The sequence below is a fragment of the Chelmon rostratus genome, chromosome 12 (assembly GCF_017976325.1).
Source record: "Chelmon rostratus isolate fCheRos1 chromosome 12, fCheRos1.pri, whole genome shotgun sequence".
Lineage (NCBI taxonomy): Eukaryota > Metazoa > Chordata > Actinopteri > Chaetodontiformes > Chaetodontidae > Chelmon > Chelmon rostratus.
In genome coordinates, this window is record NC_055669.1 from 7,583,089 (window position 1) to 7,605,392 (window position 22,304).

The 22,304-nt window shown below is 41.8% G+C and overlaps 1 protein-coding gene across 1 annotated transcript in view; it reads right to left on the minus strand.

Annotated features, from left to right (window-relative positions):
* LOC121615249 (vertebrate ancient opsin-like) overlaps positions 1–22,304 on the minus strand; it is a 62,419-nt gene that overhangs the window by 5,566 nt on the left and 34,549 nt on the right. The window contains exon 3 of the mRNA XM_041949519.1: positions 12,930–13,163. Within this exon, the coding sequence (XP_041805453.1) occupies positions 12,930–13,163 (234 nt within the window). The remainder of the gene's footprint in view (positions 1–12,929; positions 13,164–22,304) is intronic.

Here is a 22,304-nt window from a genome sequence, read left to right on the forward strand (position 1 = left end):
TACCTTAAAGACATTTCCTTAAACTGATAGCTTTGTTTAAGTGAATTCACATAAAATGTTACAGAGCTACACCTCCACAAATACTGTATTCTAACCAGCAGCAAGAACAGGAACACATCAAGTAGTATCACAAGTATTTTGGGGAAAGGAAGGACAGGCTGTCTCCAAGGTACAGAGTAAAGGTATTGCAACGTATACACGATCTGTCAGCATATAATAAATAGTGAATTGACCCATGGATACATTTTTCGATCCAAGAAACAGATCTGGAAGTCTCAGGATTGTGATTTCATGCAGATCTTCCTGTTTTACACCAACCACATAACAGAGCGCCTGTGTTGCCCAGCTCACAGTCCGGGTATCTGCTGATGGACAGATTGGAGGATTCTGAATAATTGAGGACCCCAGCCGCAGGTTGAAAGCATAACAATGCATTCAGGGTATTTGGCTATACTTTAAATTCTAGGCATTTCCAACCACATCCAAGACATATTCACAACACAGGCAGGCATTGGGCCACAATTTTAGACCATTTTCAAGTGTTCTTCCTCCTCCTCCTGTGAAGATGCTCCTCTTAAGTAAACGTAGTATACTTAGTATACTTTGAGTTTCATGTATACTTATAGTCTACTACATTTTCTCATGAGTGCAAATCATGGTGAAACTCTTTCACAGCATCTGGTTAGAGTGGAGATACCACAAAAATCAACTATGAACAATATATGTGGTGACAGAGAGAAAAAGACAAAATATAGGGTTGGGGGGTACATAGATGGATCAAAACACATTAAAATCTGATTAACAAAAGCATTGGGAAGTTCCCCAGCTAAACTTGTAACAATAATTAGATGTAGCGTTAATATGGCCTTGCACAAGTGCTGAAAAGCGGTGTCTTTATGCAACAGCTCCTACGAGAATCCTTTTGTTAAACAAAAAGGGGGCCAGTGTTTAGTTTTTTTTTGGTCATCAAATCCCATGAAAACAAGCCAAGACAACAAGTATTGCCTGTAAAGCCAAAGTCTGATATTTCTTATTTATCTGTGCCATAGAGATCCAATGTCCAAAATCCATTAAATAGACATAAATTATTTGATATTATTATATACATCACTATATCATTATAAATCTCACTACCTCTTGCACTATCAGCCTCCTGACTGAGGAAAGGGCTGGGCCTTCATGTTGTTTTTGAAAGAATGATGAGATTTTCTTCTGCATCTGGACCTGAGATATCAAAATAAATGCAGTGTTTTGCTAACTACAACCTGTGGCAGTGGTGCTGAGATCACTCCCATGAGATTCACACTGTTCTCCTTTAAACAGGAAACTCTTCTATCACAACATGACTGGCTAGTGAGTCAGAAGGCTAAACAGCTGGACTGAAGGATGGCTACTAGCTGTCAGCTGACTTCTCAAACTAATTGCGTCTCATTTCACATGTTTGAAAAAGGGATTGACACTCTACTGACCACTTCAGCAACATACTGTGTAGCTGTAACCTACATCTCCTCCAGCACACATGCACCACAGAGTGCTGTGTGGGTGTCTACCTGCTGTGAACCGACTTCATCCTGCAACTTTTGGAAGAAACCAATACCATAGGGAAAAGGGGTGTGTAAATTTTGTGATATGATCTACGGCATAATTTAAAGAATATGTTTGACTTAAATGATCATGACTACAGAAAATGATGACTATAAAAAATGTATAAAATAAAAATATAAGAAAATAGACATCTGAGGGGTACATGCCCCCCAGCTTGAATAGGCATGATGTGTCTCTGTGTTAAAGATTTACATCTTCAGTAAAAAAACAATAGACTTGGGACACCACAGCCAGGCAAGGTTAAGTATTGATGGATGGACTGACGTAGTTTGCTATTGGTCTTTACATTGGATTTGTTAACAGAGACAAAAGTATAGATTATTCCAGTCTTAACCTTTAAATGACAAGTATTTGTTTCTAAACCATTTCCAAACATGACTTTTTTTTAACCACACCATGAACTCATGAGAATTTTGTAGTCTTTTGACTTGACATTAACTTCTCCTACACATCACTGTCTGCCTGTCAGATGTCTGCTGTGTATGAAGAGATGCAGAAAGAGAGAAAGAAAGAAAGAAAGAAATGCCTCGGGACATAACCAGAAATTCTTCTCATGGTGTATCTGTGTTATGTCCATAACCTATAGGTCATCTAAGAGTGAAGGCTAGCAAGGAGCAGTAAAGAAATGAGACAATCAGCACCTCTCTGTGGTGCTGATGCACACTCCCTCCTCCCCTCAACTGTTCAAACAACACCCTGAAGAGTGTTAGAAAGATGGAAGAGAGGGGGATGGAGTTAGTTAAGACACAGAGGCATCAAGGCTAAGGTCAAGACAAAGGTGAAGGCAATGACAGATGAATAGATAAAGCATGACAGGGAGATGGGAGAGTATTTTGGAGAGAGGGGGTTGGAGATGACTCAGGAAGGGTCATCTCAGACTGCTCACATCAGGTTTGGCTGATGCTTTCTGTGATCGAGGCTGATGCTGTATGGGTAGAGGATGACAACAAGAGGGTCAAGTGTCAGGCGTCATCTCAGGCAATAAGGCCTTTATCTATTTTTTAAAGCATAGGATGTCTGCACGGATCCAGTAGCTACGTGACTCTACACAAAGACACTTTCATTAGCAGTTCACACACGTTGGCTTTGCAGGAGGATACACCAGTCTTGTTTGCTTTATAAAAGTCCAACATAATCCAAAAATATGCATGGGGTGGGCCATTGTTCATATGATCTATTCTTTTTTGCACCCATCAGAGCTTGATGCCAAAACGGGTAGATCCTACTCTTAAAATTGAAGTCTTTTTGACACCAATATCCAACAGTGTTCTCACCACAGTCTTAGAGTTCAGTTGCATACAGTCACTTCAATACATTATGCGTAATGCAGTTCAATGGATCTAAATAAAATGAATCAATGACAGGAAGCACTGAGTTTCTTTTATAAGCATTAGTGGATACGCGACTACTTTGAGCCAGTAAACTCCCCAGTGTTGTGAAGTATCCTGCAGACCACAGGATTTAATATCAAAATGAAAAAGATTTGAGTGCTGTAGCAGGGAAAAATAACGAGTGCCACACAGGAACGTGTGAACAGAATGACAATCATCTGACACCCTCCTGGGATTTCCTGGCACATTCTCAATTCAGCAAAGGGCTGCAGTGTGTTTGCATTGTGTGTATCAGTCATTTTCTCACACTGCAATCACTGGCTAGAATTTTCAAGTCTCACATCTCACTTCCGTGATGGGGAGAGCCATTGACTTAATATCTCCTAACAGAGCAGTTCCTCGCCTCAAACATGGCTCTTCAACAAAACAAGTCTACACAAGTTCCTGTTTGAAGTGGCAGGAGGGGTGTGATGATTCTGTCGTGATTATATATGCGCCTCCCTGGAAACTAAACAAAAATTAAAACACTAATGCAGTAATGCTTCACCAATGTTGATGGTTACTGTTTCCTATTACAACTTTTTCAGGTAACCTGCAGAGTTACATGCTTACATGTACCTTTGTGCTGTGTGATTAGCTCATTGGCAGCAGATGAGATCAGTTGTTGAATATATTTTACTGAACTGTTCAAGTTTGGGGTCTGTTTGTGGAGCTGTTGTTCCATTTATATTCATCATGTTAGGAGATTCTCACCCATTTGAGATGTTGATTTTCTTCCCCTACTTCTCCAGTTAAGTCATATATTCTATTTAACCTTTATTCAGACAGGTGATCTCACTGAGACATGGGGGTCTCATGCTGAAGAGAGACCTGGTCAAGACAACAGCAGCAATAAACCACAAAGTAACAGACACACAACATGCAATGCGACTGTTGTGTCAGATGCAGACTACGGATATTCACATTCCAGGGCAACAGTGCTTGCAGTGCCTATACAGTAGTATCATTTAGGGCTAACAAAAGCCAAATAGATTACATTGATTAAAGTCAGTTACAAAAATAGTGGGCAACAAATTTCATCATTGATTAGTTGGGTGTATGTTATGATACTCTCCTGGGGTGGCAGTAAGCCAGCTAATGCCACATCTTGTGTAGCTCGAGCTTTCCCAGGCTCTAGGTCCTCCAGGGCCTTACAAACCTACATACATCACCTCCCTGAAGAAGGTATGAAGGAGAAAGTGTGGCTATTGGGAGCATGACTGGGGGAGGTGGGGGGACACTTGCAGCAGATAATGTGCCAAAGAGCTGGAAGCAAAAAAAAAAAAAGTTTGTTGAAACAATGAAGCACCTCAGATTTAACTGCCACAGGGATGGAGTCAACAGCAATATTAGGAGGAATTGGCACAGAGAGATTTTGTGGTTTGCCAAAATCTATAGTCATTCAGACTGTCTGTGGTCTGTGACGAATAATCACCTTTGGCTTTTTTAATGGAAGCAGTGCAGCGATCACGCGGTTGGTGGAAATGTCAGCCTCAGATTCAGACGTCCTCATGTCAGCCCAAAGATGATTCCTCCTGTTTCAGAGGCCTGCCAGCTCAGAAGTGAGCCAGGGCCATAACGGCTCTTCAGCGATCACCATCGAGCTCATATGCAGCTTCATTAGTCAGCTACGTAAACGCTACAGCAGTTAACCGAGTCGATTTTATTGTTCAGGTGCAGATTCCAAAAAAAATCTTAATTGTGATTTCTGCTTGCCAAAGCTCTGCAGCACTGATGAGTGCTCCCTTTGAAATTTCTATTACATCAGAAAAAGTACAACATTTCAAGTTGATATTGGGTCTTGGTCTTGGTTTTAATACCTCTGTACCTGATGAAGAGCCAATTTGGGCTTGAAACATTTCTCACATAATAAAATGGAAATTTTAGAGGGAGCATTCAACACTTTGCGAGTTCTTAGGGGGCAGAAATGAGGCAATAAGCCCGTAACATTTTCAACATATTGCTGCTATTCCTCGTTAAACAGTCATTCATATAGTCTTCAGCTGCAGTGGCAGGTTTTACAACTTTATGATGATTTATCATTTGTTTAATAGGTATGAACTGATGATGCTGATGATGCCACGTGACACCACGTGAAATAAAAATGCACTTTTAAGGTGCAGACACACTGGATCCATTGACCGATGTCGGGTAGGCAGATCCTATTCATTTCCCACGGGGAGCAGGAGATGTGGCCACGCAGTGCATGATGGTCACGGCATGACGAGCTGACGGACCAGTCGCCATTTCTGAATTTGCATATTGCCAACTCAAAATTACGCAAACAAGTCCGTCCAGCAAGACTTGATAGAATCAGCTCACACTGTCACACTAGGCACTGCTAATCAAATATGAATCAAGATTCTGTGACTCCTATTTCTTGCCTAAAATGTTTTAGCAGTGTTAGTGCATCGTTTAGCTTTAGCTTTAATATGTGAAAGTTTTTTTGATCCGGCCGCCATGTTGGAAAATGGCCTAGCTAAAACCAAGCGCCGCCCAACTCGCAGTCCGTCGCCCCCCCATCGGTAGTCCGGTGCGTTCAGAGGCGTCCTCAGACCCTTTGTACTACAGCTCAGCCAGCTAGATCAACTGGAGTCCACGTATTCAACTCACATTCTTCATTGAACTTAAAAGAAATGTACATCTCATCTGACACTCACCACAAATAGGACATGAAAGTAGTGTAACAGACAGGAGTGGACACACACTATTATGTGTAATGCCAAAGGGGTAAATTAAAGTATGGCTCTATTTCAATCTTCCAATTAACAAGATGATTATATATATATATATATATATATATATATATATATATATATATATATATATATATATATATAAAGCATTACAGCTATCAGCCTTAAGGCTCCTATGTGAAATCCTGCAAAGATCTACGTGAGCGGAAATCAGTTTAGCCTAAAGGCTCCTAAAATCATGTCACAAATACATTTAGGTCAAGTGATGATTGAAGTTCTGAGAACCAGCCGCAGTCAAATATGCCCCGACTGCACCAACAGGAGTTTAGCATGAAGTTACTTATTGTTACCATGAAGTGAAAAATGTGGAAGAAGGAGAAGTGACTTCCTTGACCACTTGTTGAGGATACCTGCATCTGATTTTTTTTCTCCATTGCATCTCATTTTGAAACTGTTACTTCTCTTTCAAATATCACAGCCAGGGGTGGGTCAGGCCTGCTGATGGGGAAGAGCTTTGTTTTGTGGGCCCTCTTCCCCAGTCACTGAATAATAAAAGCATACTGCTCATAAACAACACTGTTTACCATTTTAAGCCCTGTACGGCATATGTTATACATATATTATACATATCTAGTGCAGTTTAGGACCTTACAATGAGAATAATGTTCTAATTAGACTACTACTACCACATTATTGCAGGTAATTTCCAGTATCACTTTAAAATATTCATATTGTAAGGTATGGCTGTCTCTGTGTCTCTCTTTATACCCTGTATAGTGGTCTACCCACCATTATTAATTTATCATTTACAGTAATATTAACATGTTCTTTTGTATATCTTAACTGTAGCAGTGAGTTTATGATATTTTTCTCACATGATATCTGTATAAAATGATGGGGCCTGTCGGCCTGTGCATCCTCATTGTCTCAGGATAACTGGGAAGAGGTTTGTCTGCATGTGCTGAACAGAGTCAGCAGAATGTTCATGAAACATCCACATCAGGATCACCACATCCACCCTGGTGTTAGTGGCCGTTGCTTCTAGTTTACCTCTGAGAAACAAGGCCATGCAAGGCAGGAATCCACACTGTAATCTGTCAGATATCAACATGACTTCTGTACGCCAGGGCGCACGGAGCAACTCTTTATCCCTGACTTTATCAGTAAGCAAGATTTGACTCTGTTGAATTAGCCTAAATGTCAAGAATTTAATTACAGGATGGAAAAATGAGCAATATTCCCATCTTGTTCCTTACACTAAGATTAATAGAGCAATTTTAAAGACATAAATCTGCAATAATAAACTGCCATATCTCCGTTCTGTCACTCTCACAGAGGAGCTCAGAGATGTCTGGTTCAATCCCAAGTTAATTATTCAGTTAACTCCAAACCACAAACTAAATACAAGTTAATGTGCAGTTGTTTATTATTCTCTGTTTCATGTTTGCAAACCTGCCACTGACTCTGAAAGAATTAGAAGAACACACAATATTTTTTTCCCCCATTGTGCATTTACAATTTAGCACAGTGGGATCTGAAAAGAGAAATAAAATGGGGTACAACCCTGTGTCGTATGTCCTCTGCATATTCTTATGTAACTGATTGATTAAGTCAAACTTAATTGAATTTTTGTTTGTTTTTTTTAAAGGGAAGTAGACTGTGTTCTTATGGACACCTTTGGGGCGCCTTGGTGAATGTGTGCCCTGAGTCTCATGTATGAGGGCCCCAAAGCTCTAGTTACAAAATTGTGGAATGAAGAAAGTATGTCAGAAATAAACAAGAATGCACATAGATTTTAACAAACCAAATTATTTAAGGAGTGATGAAAATCACAGGGCCTGTCAGACTGTCAGCCGTGATGAAGCAGTTCACTGCAATAATTTATATTCTGGAATGATGCACCTGCAGCTTGTGCACAGATTATTTTGGAGCTCTGCTGCTTTGGCTGATTGTCTTAAAATGATCCACAGCTAAAAATGACTACTTGACCTAATTTAAGCCCCCTTTGTAATAATGTTTGTAATTATGATCAAGTTATGTTAATGAAGTCGTTGATTGATTTAGAATTAAATGACACGACTTTCATTCGTGTCTGCCAAAAATGAAGCTGGAGTTACAGCCACGTAGCTTAGCAGGAAGGACTGCAACAAGGGGGGAACAGCTAGCCTGACTCTAAAGTTAATAAAATACAGGAAGTCACTGTGTTGGGCAAGAAATCACCTGATACATAACCTTCAGTTAAACCACAAAAAACAAAACTGGAGACTGGACTCAGTTTATGGGTTAACAATAATGTGTTATGTCCCTGCATGCCCTTTAGGTTTGCTCTTCTGCAACAGTTTTCGCAGCAAAGCTCTCATACACACTCACCGGACAGACAGAACAAACCGCCATGTATTCACTGGAGACAGAAAGATAATTCAGTGTAAACTTACCCATAATTCCCGGGTGTTCCCGACATCCACCACAGGCGCCTCGGCTGTGAGCGCCGTTGATCGTTGATGGGACAAACACACACCGGCTGCTACTTGTATCTGTACAGCATTTTTAGTCTTCAACTCGCCTCAACTCACAGTTTCCATAGTAACGGGCTGGGAGGAATTGAAGACTGAAAAAGACATACAGGACATTTGGTGTCCCTCTCTCGCGCGCTGGCATGAGGTAGATGCTGTGCGGGCTAAATGTCCCTGTGATCAGTTAGCTGTCCTGGGGGCTTGAGTGGACAGGGAGTGTGAGGCGGGACAGACACTGTCTGCACCTCCAGAGGACACAACAACACCTGGAACAAGCTGTAATGTGGTCTTAATTTCTGACGTCACAATAAAATAGCTCTTGACAGGAACTTTGTGGGAAAAGTTTAAACTTCAAAGAAAAGTATTACACCTGAATGACTTTGGAGACTGATAAGATTTGCTCTCCAATATACAGTCCTTTATGTTATTCTCTGTATAGTACATGAAACCCTTCTGTCTGAGTCTGAGGGGAATATATTCTAAAGTCTTACACAGCATTTTGTGTTTCACGTAATAGAAGAGAATGAGATGATAAAGATTACATTGAGGAAAGAGGTTTTATCAGTCTGCCCCAGAGGGAGTGGAGGACAATCTTGGTTATCTCCTGTTATTTTTCCTCACCACGATGAACTGGTTTTCACAAAGGAACAAAACATCTTCAATCATATCTGTAAATGCATTGTTTCGTACAAAGAGTTTTACTCTTTGAGAGGGAGAGAGAGGAACCTGTCACGCATAAAGTAGAATTTGAGTTCAGTTCCAGACCGCCATACAGCCAAAATACAAGTCCTGAGTTTAGTTTAGTCTTATCATCTGTCAACCAAGGACAGAAGTCACCTGCAGTTACCTTTAGGTTTATGTGATTGATCATTTCATAATGTGCCTGAAGTTCTTCAGGTCTAGTGTCTAATCTAGTTCCACTTTGAAGTCGTGTGTCAGCTGAAAGTCTTAATGAAGCAGGCAGAAACACAGCAAACAGTTAATGTGTGAAAGTGTGTGAGTGAAAGCAGTCATAAGCTTGTGTGCTGTTGTAGAAGTTGGATGTTAGAAATCCTGAAACAAATAAGATGCTGTAAAACACAGACGGTTGAAGGGGCACAAAGAGAAGTTTAACCCAGGCTGTATTCAACCGGGCCCTTATTTCCTCCCTGATGTGGATGGATTCTGTTCAGATTTCAGTCCCTGTCTTCACTGCAGAGCTCAGTGCTGCTCTCTAAAACACACCCAGAGAGAGGACAGTCTCCACCACCCAAACCCAAAATCCAGGTTCTGATTACCCTTTGCTTGTGTTGCGGCACAAGGTGGCTGACAGGTAGTGACGGCAGTTTAAGAATGCTGATGCTGCGTTTGTGTCACGTACAGTAGGACGTTCTGTAAATACAGTCAGTCGACAAGGAAAAAATGCTGTGTCAGCTTCCTCGTGGGAGGTGGGATCTGTGGACAGTTTTGCAGCTGCTGTTGTCACATGTGTTAGTCTGCTTTTTGCAGTGAATTTGTGTTTGCTTTAATATTCAGAAATTACTGTAGATATCAGTGTTCCAATGATTTATGCATACTTTAAACCTTTAAAACTAAAGAAAAACAAGCAAAGAATGTGAGGAAGTTTGTGAAGAAGGTGCCTGGATTAACTCACCAAGGTAAAAATGAGCTGTTGGCTTCTATTGGCATCTCCATTTCTCCCACCCTCTGTGCATTGCGCAGGCATTAATTATTGATTAGAGAGAAGTCCACTAAGATTTTTAGGAATATGCTTCATGTATGCACAGTAAAAACTGAAATAACAAATGCCTTAAAAGTAGATTTTAACTGAGGAAGCCTTCACAAAGTGAGGCTTAAAAATAAGATAATAATACAGGTGTCAACTTAAAGCCATTATTTTGCACAGGTGGTGCACACACTGTTACCAAACAAATTCAGAGTTCATCAGAACATCACAAACTAATTGCCACACAGTGTGTGTGCCCATTTGAATGAAGAACGTGTGCCTGCAGCCCCTCATCACAGGTTATAGCCTCAGTTCAGACTTGAGTTGACAGCAGTCAAACCGAAGAGTGTGTGTTTTCCCGCAGTGGATCGTTACATTCGAATGATTTTTAGAGGCCTGAAGAGGTGAAAGTATCAATAATTTCACAAGAAAACAAAGAACAAAAGAAGTGTTTTTTTAATCAGCCAGTGTCCCGTCAGATTTATCTCAACTCGCACGTTGCCAAACACAAGTAAGAGTCTCGAGCCCCGAGGCAGTTTCCTCTCTGTCCAGTTGGTAATGCAGCCTTGGTAAACAATGTGGAAAAATATTAAATAGGCGATTAAATACAATCATCGACATTATCAACCAGTGTGTTTTGTGTTTGACCCTGCAGTCGTAGCTGCTCCAGATGTGAACTGTTACAGTGTTTAAAGCGATCAGTCACTGTGGGAGAAAACATGTGGAAATTATGGCCTAGTTAAAACTAACTGGATTTATCCATTAAACAGTACCTGTCCTCTCAGCCTATCCTTTGGAGCAAAAGTGCATCAGTACTCCTACTGGTTAGGCAATGTGTCTCATTAAATCGGATTTAAATTCACCAAAGACCTTTGCTGAAAATAGCCTAATCTAATTTTCAGGAAAGAGAATCTCAGATCCATTTCAGGCATTGTTCTGGACTCCAATTTCCGTCTTGGCTGAACCTGAGATTGCTAAATACAAAGGCTCCAACTGAATGAATCGACAGTCAACCATGAGTCTGTGGATTTAATTAAATAACACAAACAGCCGAGAGTTGCATGATAAATGTGACACTGCTTTTAAGGTCTGCTGTGATTAATTATTTGAGGCTTTGTGTCCCCCAGTCCTTAATTAATAATTTAGTATGTATGTACAGCTAGTTTATAATCAGATATGGTTCTCCACATGTTGGCCACTAGAGGCATAACACGAGGACTGACTGATGAAGCACGTCTGATGTTGGAGTTCACTTCCCAACCCTGACTGCCTTTTGGCTTTCATCCTGTCTCCTGTCTCTCTGGCCCTCCGGCCAGAAAAGCCCGAGCGGGGCCCGCACTGTCCGGGCCGAGCCCGCACTCGCTTCTCCTTTCAACTTGTGACAGATGAGCAGTCATGTGTTTGCTGCATTTCTTCCACTGCTGTATTGAACTTTGAGACACATGTGACCACAAGCTTAAAGGCTCTGAAAACGTACTTTCTTAATGAGCATCGATTACTATAGTTGATGGGATCCTGCTGCACATGAACACACTATACTCTGCTGAAGTTAGAACACTTGAGGTTATTTCACCTTTGAGGTTTTTTCTCTTTTCTTTTTAGCTCCATCTGAATCTAAATCTGCAAACAGTTGGCGGTTTGTTTGGTGACTGTCAGTCAAATCTGATCAAACCAAAGCAACTCGCATGCAGCAGGTTAGCTCAGTTTTTCAGTTTTAGATAAGCTCAAATGTGTCTTTTTTTAATATAACTTTGATTGTTGCTTATTTAGTCACAAATATTCAAGAAATCGTTAGACATTTTGGGAAATATTTGCTTTCTGGTGGGTAATTAGATTAGATGAGTTAGTTTGATGTCCGTTAAATGCAAGGCTACAGCCAGTGTCTGTTATCTTAGCTTAGCTTAGCATAAAAAGGGAAACAGCTAGCCTGGCTCTGTTTGAAGGTAACGTGACCCACCTACGAGATTCTCTAATTCTTATTGATTAACATGATATATCTCATTTTCATGGGGTTATGTGCTGGAGCACTTTATCTGGATGGGCTCAGTAACTGCCTTGAGTCTTGGCTTGTTGCTAAGCTAAGCTAACCAGCTGCTGACTGTAGACTTACATTTACCACATCAAACTAACTTATCGAATTATCCACCAGTAAGCAAAGAAACGTATTTCCCAAAATGTCAAACCATTCCTCTAAAATGTTTCTGAGTCAAGAGGAAAAAAGTGCCATCGATCTTCTCATCTAACTCGCATTTTCCAAAACGACTGTTTTGTGTTCAGCAGTCATCGTGACGACAGTGGTGATAGACCTGATGTGAAATGAAATGAGCCGCATTGTGCCGCTTTTTATTTACCTGTTCACAGGTAAGCAAAGTGATTTATCATATTGTGTAAAGTGGACATGGGCCAAAGTTGGGACCTACTGTTAGTTTAATGATCAAAATGGCCTTCATGACATTGCAAAAGCCCCCTCTGGTTTGACAAGCAGTGAGTCAGTACCGCGGATTGTTCAGGATTACATGAAACGTCTGGGTTAGCTGATAGAACACATAAAAGAAGTGTTAAACATGCCTGAGATACACCAAAATTCAAACTCAGACAAGTTGGAGTGGAGGAGGATCCGGGCAGGGACTCCTCTCTCTAGCTCATTACCTCATTGGACCCTGTGACGCTTCTTGACACACTTCCTGTAGCACATTAGCAAAGGTAGAAATCGATCAAACACGTGTCCAAAAGTAACGTATTATCTTTTCAGCGTGACATTGCCTGGCTTGGGCGTTTCTCCTCAAATCTGTTATAAATAGCTAGATAGAATGTGACAAAGCCACCTTGTTATTCATCACCTGCACACAAGAACATAATTTAGATCATTCAGTGTCAAGAAGGCACCGTGGTAACATTGGAATATAAAACAATGACTCATTTCCATTATATCAAACCACTGTGACAACAATGGCCTCGGCAGGCGAGGTGGCCACTTCGTGACAGCAGATTATAAAAGGCACTGACCTCAGCCACAACACTCCCTCCCTCCCACTCTCACCTGTTTATTCATGAAGACATAGATGACCGGGTTGATGACCGTGCTCGTCTTAGCCAGGACTGAGGGGATGATGCTCGCTTCAGGCGTGACCAAGCCCGGCGGCCCGAAGGTGGCCAGCAGGGCCATGATGCCGTAAGGCAGCCAGCACAACAGGTAGCAGATCACCATAATCACCACCATGAAAAGCACACGCTGCTCACGTTTCCTGCTCATCGATGCATTGATCCCGCTGACCTGGAGACGGTGAGAGAAAGAGAGGGAGAAATAAGGGGAGGATGAGAAATAAGACTTCAGCGTGCGAGCAATCTCTCGTGATGACACGATGTGTTCAGACATAAAGGTTTTCGACTTTTGCTGCCACAAGGCATCCGAACGTCCCCCTATGGGAGAGCGCTGTTAGAAGAGGACTCCAGCAGTAAAAGGCAGGAGCGACAGAATAGAGTGCGGGTCAGACAGGGTGAAGTGAGAGATTGAAAGGCGTACAAAGAGGCGGAGAGAGGAGGCGGCGGGGAGACTCATCTCAACATCTGCAGACAGACTCTAATCAGTGAGGACACAGAGGCAGGGGGAGAAGAAAAAGAGAGAGCGCTTTGTTGTTGCTGATCATTGGATTCACTGGAAGTCTTGATCTCGAACACAAATATTAAGTGGCAGAAAACGCGTTTTTTCTGACAAAATGACATGACCACACACACAGTGAAGTTCTCACAAATTAAAGGATGCTCTCAACTCGGCTTTTATTTTCATGATTTCGGCCATCAGTCCCATCGGGAATAGGATAATGCTCAAAGAGAAGGGCAATCAGAAAGCGCAGACCCAGCAAAGGCTAATAGTCCACTCTTCTATGATATGCAAATCTGCAGGCACAGCCACAATACACTGTACGAGTGGACATATGTCCAAACTATTAGAATCTCAAAATATGGCTGTGCCTGCAGAAGCCTTATCTGCATATTATTATGCACTTCTGAATTAATGTTCAGTATAAGTTATTGTTCTCATGCAGTGTACAGTTTGAATATGTCTCTGTCTCTATCCTGATGTCAGACAAACAAACAAACCAACTGATTGGACTGAAAACAGCCTCCCTGGCAGAGGTCACAAGTTAAAGCAAGAGATTAACATTTGGTGTACATGCACTTATTTGCATCCTTGCAGGTAGTCACATGAGATGATAGATAGCCTACTATTCTCCTATTTGTTAAATATGATTACAGCCAGTTGCTGGTTAGCTTAGCTTAGCACAAAAACTAATTTTTTAATCAGTGAGCGTTAGAGCTGCTTTCAGGCAAACATTTTTCTCTTTGGACAGAAACAAGCTAACAATTTCTCCTTGTTTCCAAGGAGTTGCTATGCTATGCTAAGCTAAGCTTGCTGTCTACAGGTGCATATTTACCATACAGTAAAGAGCTGAGAGTGGTATCAATCTTTCGGCAAGAAAGCAAGTATATATTTCCTCAAATGCCAAACTATTTCATCAGCTACACAAAAAACCCTGCGGACTTATTTGGAAGAGAAAACAAAAGTGAGTGGTAAAATCACTGCTCAAACACTCACACATTGCAGTCTCGATTTAGGGTTTGACTTTAATCTACAAGTTTTGCACACTCGCAGTTTTTCCTGTGAAATGATCAGTGACATTATCTGGCCAAACTGTCAGCTCGCTTACAACCAGTGTGATTGAACACTCGTGTTTCTTTCGCCTGTCAGTGGGCACCTGACTGTGGAGATGGTGCCAAATCAAAGTGTGAGCTTTTAAGTGTAACACTGCTATTGATATTTTTTAATAGCCCGGTTGATTTTCATAATAATAAAATGAGACATAGTGGAGGGTAAACGCACATTGACACAGTTTACCCACCCTTTTCAAATGTAGCAGAGTTTACTCACCCTTTTACGCCTTTACCTTTGCTTAATATTGGACAGCCAGAGGACGTTTATAATTTACCCACCTTTAATTTAACCACTACACCCCTCAGTGATTTTGTCCAGCTACTGTTAATATCACAGGCTAATTTGCTGCCACATGCATTCTGACCATTACACACACACACACACACACACACACACACACACACACACACAGACAGACACTCACCTTCACATAGACAAACTTGCAAACTTTCAAACACCCTCACTCTCTACAAACTTTTAGCAGTCTCCATTTGTAGCTCTGCCTGATGGCTCCATGTCGGCGTCTGTCACTCAGTTTCACCACCATGGAGACACACACACACACCAAACACACTCACACACATACTGACAGGGAACTGCTGTCAAAAAAGGTTCCAGCAGTGCCAGGTTGTATTTTCTTTTTTGTTTTGTCGGGGGGGCGGAGGTGAAGTCAGCTGGGGGTATTCTATGTAAGTAGATACTGTAGACGTAGTCGTACCCATAGTTTCACACATATGAGTAAGTCACTCAAAGCAGACAAACAGCATGACTTAAACAGAACAAAAAACTCCAATAATGACTCCAGTGATCAGTCATCATCATTCTCTTGACAGCTAATTCTCGCTCTCTGCCAACCCCTCAATGAAAGGTCCATACTTAAGGTAAGGTCGATGTGTATATATATATATATATAGATAGATATTTTCACTTGAGCACATGCTACATGCATGATGTACACATGTTTATGCATGCTGTAGGGGTGCACCTATCCACATGGCTCAGTTCACATTATACCACTCTGTAAACTGCATTCATTAAGACTGCCGTGCTGCCACTCACGCTGCAGCATTTGCATGAGTATACGCATTAATATGGTGCTCAGCTTTCACCAGACAGGCAGAGTGTTTGCATTGCTGCTATAATATGACACAGAGCAAATAAGCATTGTGGCAGACTAATCAAGCCATGCCAATGATTGACAGACTCTTTACATTTAGCGCATTTACCCCCACCAGAGACTTCCACGAGTCTGCTAATGGGAATTCAGTGAGTGTTCATACAAAACATGTTTAGACCATTGTACTCAAACTGTGAAGTGTTTACGCTGTCGGTTAAGTTCCTTTCAGGCAAACTGTGTCATGGTTTGTCAGGAGCTACCAGCTCGGTAATTCTTTTGACAATGGGTCCCTGATTTCAAACGGAGGCAGACAAAAGCAGCCTTCTCCTTTCTAACAAACAAGCATAAGTTTTGCCGGCTGAAATGACAACTGTCACGAGCAGATTGTACCCGCTGTGGAACAGTAGCTCCATGAGTTGGGGTCTGTGGCTGGCCTTCGAGGGCTGGCTGTGTTGTGCTTCGTACAGGCTTTTTGCATGTTTCAGGCAAACACTCAGCACCCTCACCGGCTGATGACCCAAGTGTAGCACGAGTTTTACGTAACGTTACAAGTATGATATCAGACTATCATTTAATCCTAACATAACCCAGTTTGGCTGCTTAGCTTCCTTGGACAATCAGAGGTGTGGTGGTCATGAGGTTTATGCTTTCTTATTCATATTTTCCAAGCGTATGTTTCACTTTTAACATTACAAAAGAAAAAGGTGTGTAGGTGTGACGAGGACCTCGGGTAACGAGTTTCACGCCAAACCCAATTAATAACAGGACAGACGTAACGCTAACGTCAGCCTGCTTTCTGACATAGAGGGGCAGCACGCAGGACCAGCTTCCACACTGTGGGCAAATAATACACAATGGCGCACGTGCTAATGTTTGTAGCGTATGTTAAAGCAGCAAATACACTTTCGCACTTGTGTTTTTGGTTTTGGAAAGAAAAAAACCTCTGCTTACTGTTTACCAAGCATTGCTCTTGCCCCCATGCACAGTGTTAAATATGAACACAAACCCAAAGCTTGACAGACCTGCCATGCCTAGTTACATGACTGGACAGGGGTTTAGTCAACAGTCAATTACACAGTCTATCACAATGAAGCCACAGGGACAAAATGAATTTGTTTTGAGTCCCTCTGCCATCAAATCTCTAAGTTGGCAGGACAGCAGCAGGACAGAAAGTCCAATAAACAAGCTCCTATGGAGACAGTTTGATTTTTGTCTGGTTTGCTTGAAAGAGGCCAGTATAAACTCAAAGAAACCAAATACAACAACAACTTTAACTCGCAACAACAGCCAGTATGTCCATAAGCTGCCAGGAGCTGGGGGACAGTTCAGTGCCATCTGTATATTGGATAAGCTGCATGACACATTGGATAAGCTGCCCAGGGCTACACACATTTTTGTCTTTTTACTGCCTTCTCGTGTTTTGAAAGTTTTCAGAATCCCTCCTTGTTCAGCTGAAAAGGTTGCCCGTCATTTTACCTCCGAAAAGTTTCAGTGTTACTGCCACTTTGGCTCCGCTCTCACCCTTTAGACGTTCTCACTTTGTCAGCTCTGGAGAATAGGTGGCAAATAGATTCAATCTTGGCTCTGATTAAATAAATGAAGTGGCGGAGATCACAGACAAATTGAGGAAATGGAGAGTAAGTGCTGAATGATTGCAATCAAAGGCTGGGTGGCTGGTGAAAGGAGCTAGCTTACTAATTGACTGCCCTCACAGAGAAACTGTTTCATATGCTAAACAGCAATCCCCAAAGCTGTATAATTAATATTTATGCGCTGCGTCCGTGTGACGGCTCAAATCTGTTGTCAAAATGTTGACGACTACAAGCTTGGTAATGAGCATCAAAACGACAGTAAGTTTCTCATGACGGACGACATGATGTTGCACTAAGGAGGCAGTGAACTGAGAACAGCAGCCCCTTTCTCTTCAGCTCAGCGTCGTCGTGACAGTTTGAAATAGAGTTGTAGATCATGGGCAGTGGTCCAATGCGGCACTGATGCTCACACAGTGTGGATAGACGGGTGGGAAAGAATTTGTCAAGAACGGTTTGATGGGAAATCTTTGTCAAGAGAGAATATCTTCACAGCGTTCACTGACTAAATTAAATATCCGGTGGCTAATTTTCCTCTGCGACGACAGAAGGAGCATTGTCTCCTCTTGAGTCCCTGGCGAGCTGTCAGTTTTTAGACAGATCATTTGGTCGACGTGCTGCAATGTTAAAATTAGTTTTGGACCAATCTAAAAGGAACAGTAGATTAAATTTTAAGGTGTCGGTACATTAAATGGCTTTGAGCTTTAATTGTGTGTGTCTGTGAGAGCTTCTACTCTCAGTTTGTCCTTATTTGTAGTTTTTCTTCTTTCCTGTGTCACACACCAGCACAAATTGAAATTGCAAATGTGCGGTATGTACGTATGTATGTGTGTGTGAGCCCCCCACCAGAAAGGAAAAGTCCTTCTTCCTACCATGGACATTTTGACATGTCAGAGCAGGAGAACACAGCTAATAACATTAAAGACGGCTCTGTTGCATTCACGTGACCCAGGGAGCCATGACAGCGAGCCAGCACGCACAATACCAGGAACCTGCAACTGAGGCAGCTAAATGGAATTCAGCCATTGATAATTTCATTAATGGAACATGCTTTTCCTACTCTCACATGTCAAAATCTCTTCAGAGAAAAAGGCCTGTGTAAGCTGGTGTCATATTTATCAAACATTGGATGAAGTACCCAGACACGGCAGCCAGCTCTCTCATGAAAGCTGCTCACTCAGCATGTGAAGGTTCCTACTTGTATTCTCTGCCAGCCCACATGATTGACATGAAAATAATACTTTCTGCAGCAGGACCTAATGGTTCAATCATGGTGATCATTTAATTATTGATGATTAGGAGGCTTTTCTGTGTGTGTGTGTGTGTGTGTCACAGCGGTTTTGCAGCTGTTTCTCTCGTATCGACGCCCCTGTGCCTTATGTGACCTGTAGTTTAGACCTTGGCCGCTACATTAATCAGGCCTGTTCTCGTTGGATTATTGCTCGTTTTTTTATCAGAAAAAACATACTTCCTAAATGATTAAAAAGTATTGGTGTAGTGTGACCAGCAGTAGAAGAAACCGCTGGGCCTGTGCACACTGCAGCGCCTACAACCTGCCAATACTGAAGGAATCTCAACAGTTCGTGGCTGCAAGATGGACTGAATGTTGACACGCAGTCAAGAAAATAACACCATTCATACTTTACTGCAAGGCCTGATGTCAGCACTGAAAAGGAGTGGGACGTGTAGTACATGTGGAAATCAGGATCTGTATTGTCCCTTTTCTATTAAAAAGCACAAAAATCTCCATAAATATCAGACCACGAGGACAAAAGAAAGGCTCCAAAAAGCGATGTCACCTGCCAACCCCTCATGTTTACTGTACATGGATGGATGAGGCTGTGTGAGTGCGCCTCCCTGAATAGGGAAGAGGTGTATGACAGTGATTGTTTGTTTCTGCCCTGCCTAAACGCTCGCATCCGTGTGTGCTTTATGCCACGCAGACGTTTTGCTCCTCAGGATGACACTGAAGCTGACATTAAGAGCCTGCTTTCAATATGTGTCAGCCATGTCATCCCCAAGTCACTGTATGGTCTCATGCTGCCACGCTCAAGTCGACTGTAGAAATGTTCCTGTCTGAAGGCAAAGCCATCTATTCTAATCACAGCGTGTCACATGCAAGAGGATGAATCACGGTGTGTGAAGTGAGCGAGGCGGATCAACTGGATTGTGCGCTGTGTCATTTGAGAAATGTGACAGTTGCGTTTTGCTGTCAGCATTTAACTGTTCACACTTCATGTTCAGAGGAGGATCCTACAATCAGTGAATGGTGAAATCAGTTCCTGTACATGTCTTTAGCAACAAGAAGGCTTTTCTCTCTGCTGAAAAGAGACAGAAGGTTATTCCAGCCCGGAGAGGCAGCGAGAAACGCAGCCAGAAGAAGTGATGACCTGGTCGTCTCGCAGAGGGGGACGTAGCAGGCAGCGGCAGAATTTAGAGCGCCACTGGTTCGGGCCACGGCTCCATTATTATTAGCATCTTTCAAGGAGGCGAATATTTGAAGGACATGCAAGAATTGAGCGAATTGTGGATGAGTTCCTGTTTAAAAGAATATCTCAGCAGCCTGACTGCAGTTGGCGTTGTAGTGGTCAAAGCGAGGATGATTTTTAGGAAGAAGGTTGAGCAGAGTCCTGGTTGGGGAAAGATCAGATTTGATGGATTTTTAGGGAGAGTGAACCCTCATACTTTGGTTGTGGCTGCATTGTGGACTTTGTATGTCAGTTCCTTGTCTAGAATCAAGTCAGGGCTCCAGCTGGCTTCAGGCAGGAGTCGTTATAGTCTTATCAGTGGTGATGGAAAGGTCTAGCAGAGGGGGGAAGTGCTGCAGAGTCCTACATCCATCCTATTCATTTTTCAAGGAGAGGAGTTCACAGCCCTTGTTTGGCAAACTCTGTACCCTATTCTGTGTATATTGAATACATATATATATATACACCGGGAAAGTTGGATAGAGAAATTAAATGCTTTGAATACTTTACAGCCAAAAATTAAATCACGTTCTTGCTTCAATCAGCAGTCTTTGAATGGCACGCATTTATCTTAATTTAAAAAAACATTTACATTTCATGAGTTCAAGCAGAGAGACACAGGAAGAGAAATACGAAAGTGAACATTTTTATTGGTTCTAATTTGCCATAAAAGCTAAATCAATAAGAGGAAACTAGCAAGAGGGAACATGTTGACTCAACTGGGATTACTTGCCTACCGCTCCTTCCAGTGCCCTGTAGAGTCAGCCATAAAGTTGTGGTTTATGAGGACTGGCCTGAGGACAGGCTCGGCCAATACAGAAGATATCTTTATTGGAAAATATTGCCACTAAATATGGCCATAGATTTGATATATTCATATAGATAGATATAATCTCTAGGTATAATCTGGAGAAAAGAGTACAGTATAATGCAATAACAATTCCTTATTAAGAAACTTAATTCAAACTTGCCATCGTACATCGTATTGGTTTAGCTGCAGTTGCTCTGGATTTCTGCTCTTCAACTGACATCTTTTCCAGTTATGTGAAAGTGTAATCAGTGTACACTTGAACTGGCATTCATTTCTCTCTGGACCCCCGCTTCAACAGGCTCTTGTAGCTCAGTTTATCATTTTCACTGCGACCGATCATTTCAGTGCTTGATGATGAAATGAATCCACGGCTCCTTTCAGCAGTTTCCCTTCAACATGGACTTTTGCCAGAGCTTAACATATAAAGTGACATTACACTACACGTTCTTTCAGCCCCTCTATTTTACCTGCCATTTTCACTTCCACTTCAACTAAAATTTCATCTAATTTCAGTATTTGAACAATTTCAAATGTTTCAACTGCAAAATTTCAGCAGCAAGCACACGTTACACACATTTTCTTCAGAATAAAACTGATCAAAAAACTATGTTCGATTTAGTTAGATTAATTTTGGAACCAATCTTATCCATATAGCACCGAATTAACTTCCAGAATTGTATTTCTGCCTCCTGTTTTGTACATTTTTTTAGGTTTGAGCACCAGATAATCCTTATTTGCAGGCAGGCCATGAAAGGGAAAACAATAGCACGTTATTTCAAAGCATGCATGAAAAACTCAAATTACGGGCTTGGATGCAATAAACAGTGTGAAACTCCAGGTTCAGTATGCACTTGTGTTTGTGTGGTAGTCCTCTCTGAAGCCTCATGACACACTGGAGGGATCAGCTGCTTTTTCTATCAGCATAATCAGATAATAGAGTGAATAGAGCTGCGAGCGGCTCTTTGAGGTTGAGGTTAAATACTCTTAACCCACATTTTTTCCTCCAGTCAAATAGTCAAGCCAAGATGGATTTTAAGATTGCAATTATATGGTACGATGCTCTTATAATCACACTTTTTTTTTTTTTTCTTTTTTTACGACGGATGTTATCATTTAGATCTTAAAAGCTGAGTCTCAAAGGAAACATTCATGCCGGCCTTACAAATGTTAAAAACAATCTAACCTTGCCTGAGGGCATCTTTTCAACTTCCTCTGCTAAAGTTGCCTGTTTTGGTGTGTTTTGGAGGAGGATCAGGGCAGAGCGTGGATCTGTGTTTGATATCAGGCCAGCAGGCATGTGTGAGGTCCCCAGTGTGGAGGATATGTCACCTCCAGCAAACACATAAAACTGGTCTGCAGGTGGATGGCGACAGACTGACAGCCACGAGGCAGAGCTCTGGCAGAGGCAGAAATAAATCAACACACGACTCTGACTGTGTTTCCATTTCAACAACTGCTCTTACAAGAACTGTTGGGTCATTATACACCAAACTTGGCTTCCACATGCTCTACGGCACTCACTCTTTACTCACAGTCACTTGCAGTGTCTTCCCTCTCTCACTTTATCAAAAGATTATGTGACTGCGTCCTGTCTTTTCTTTCCGCATTGGCTCTCGAACAAATGTGGCTGTGTTCATTTGCTGATGTCTATAATTGTATCATGAAAAAGCAGATTGGAGCAGTTGATAATGCGCCACACAGAAGCGCTTTATAGTG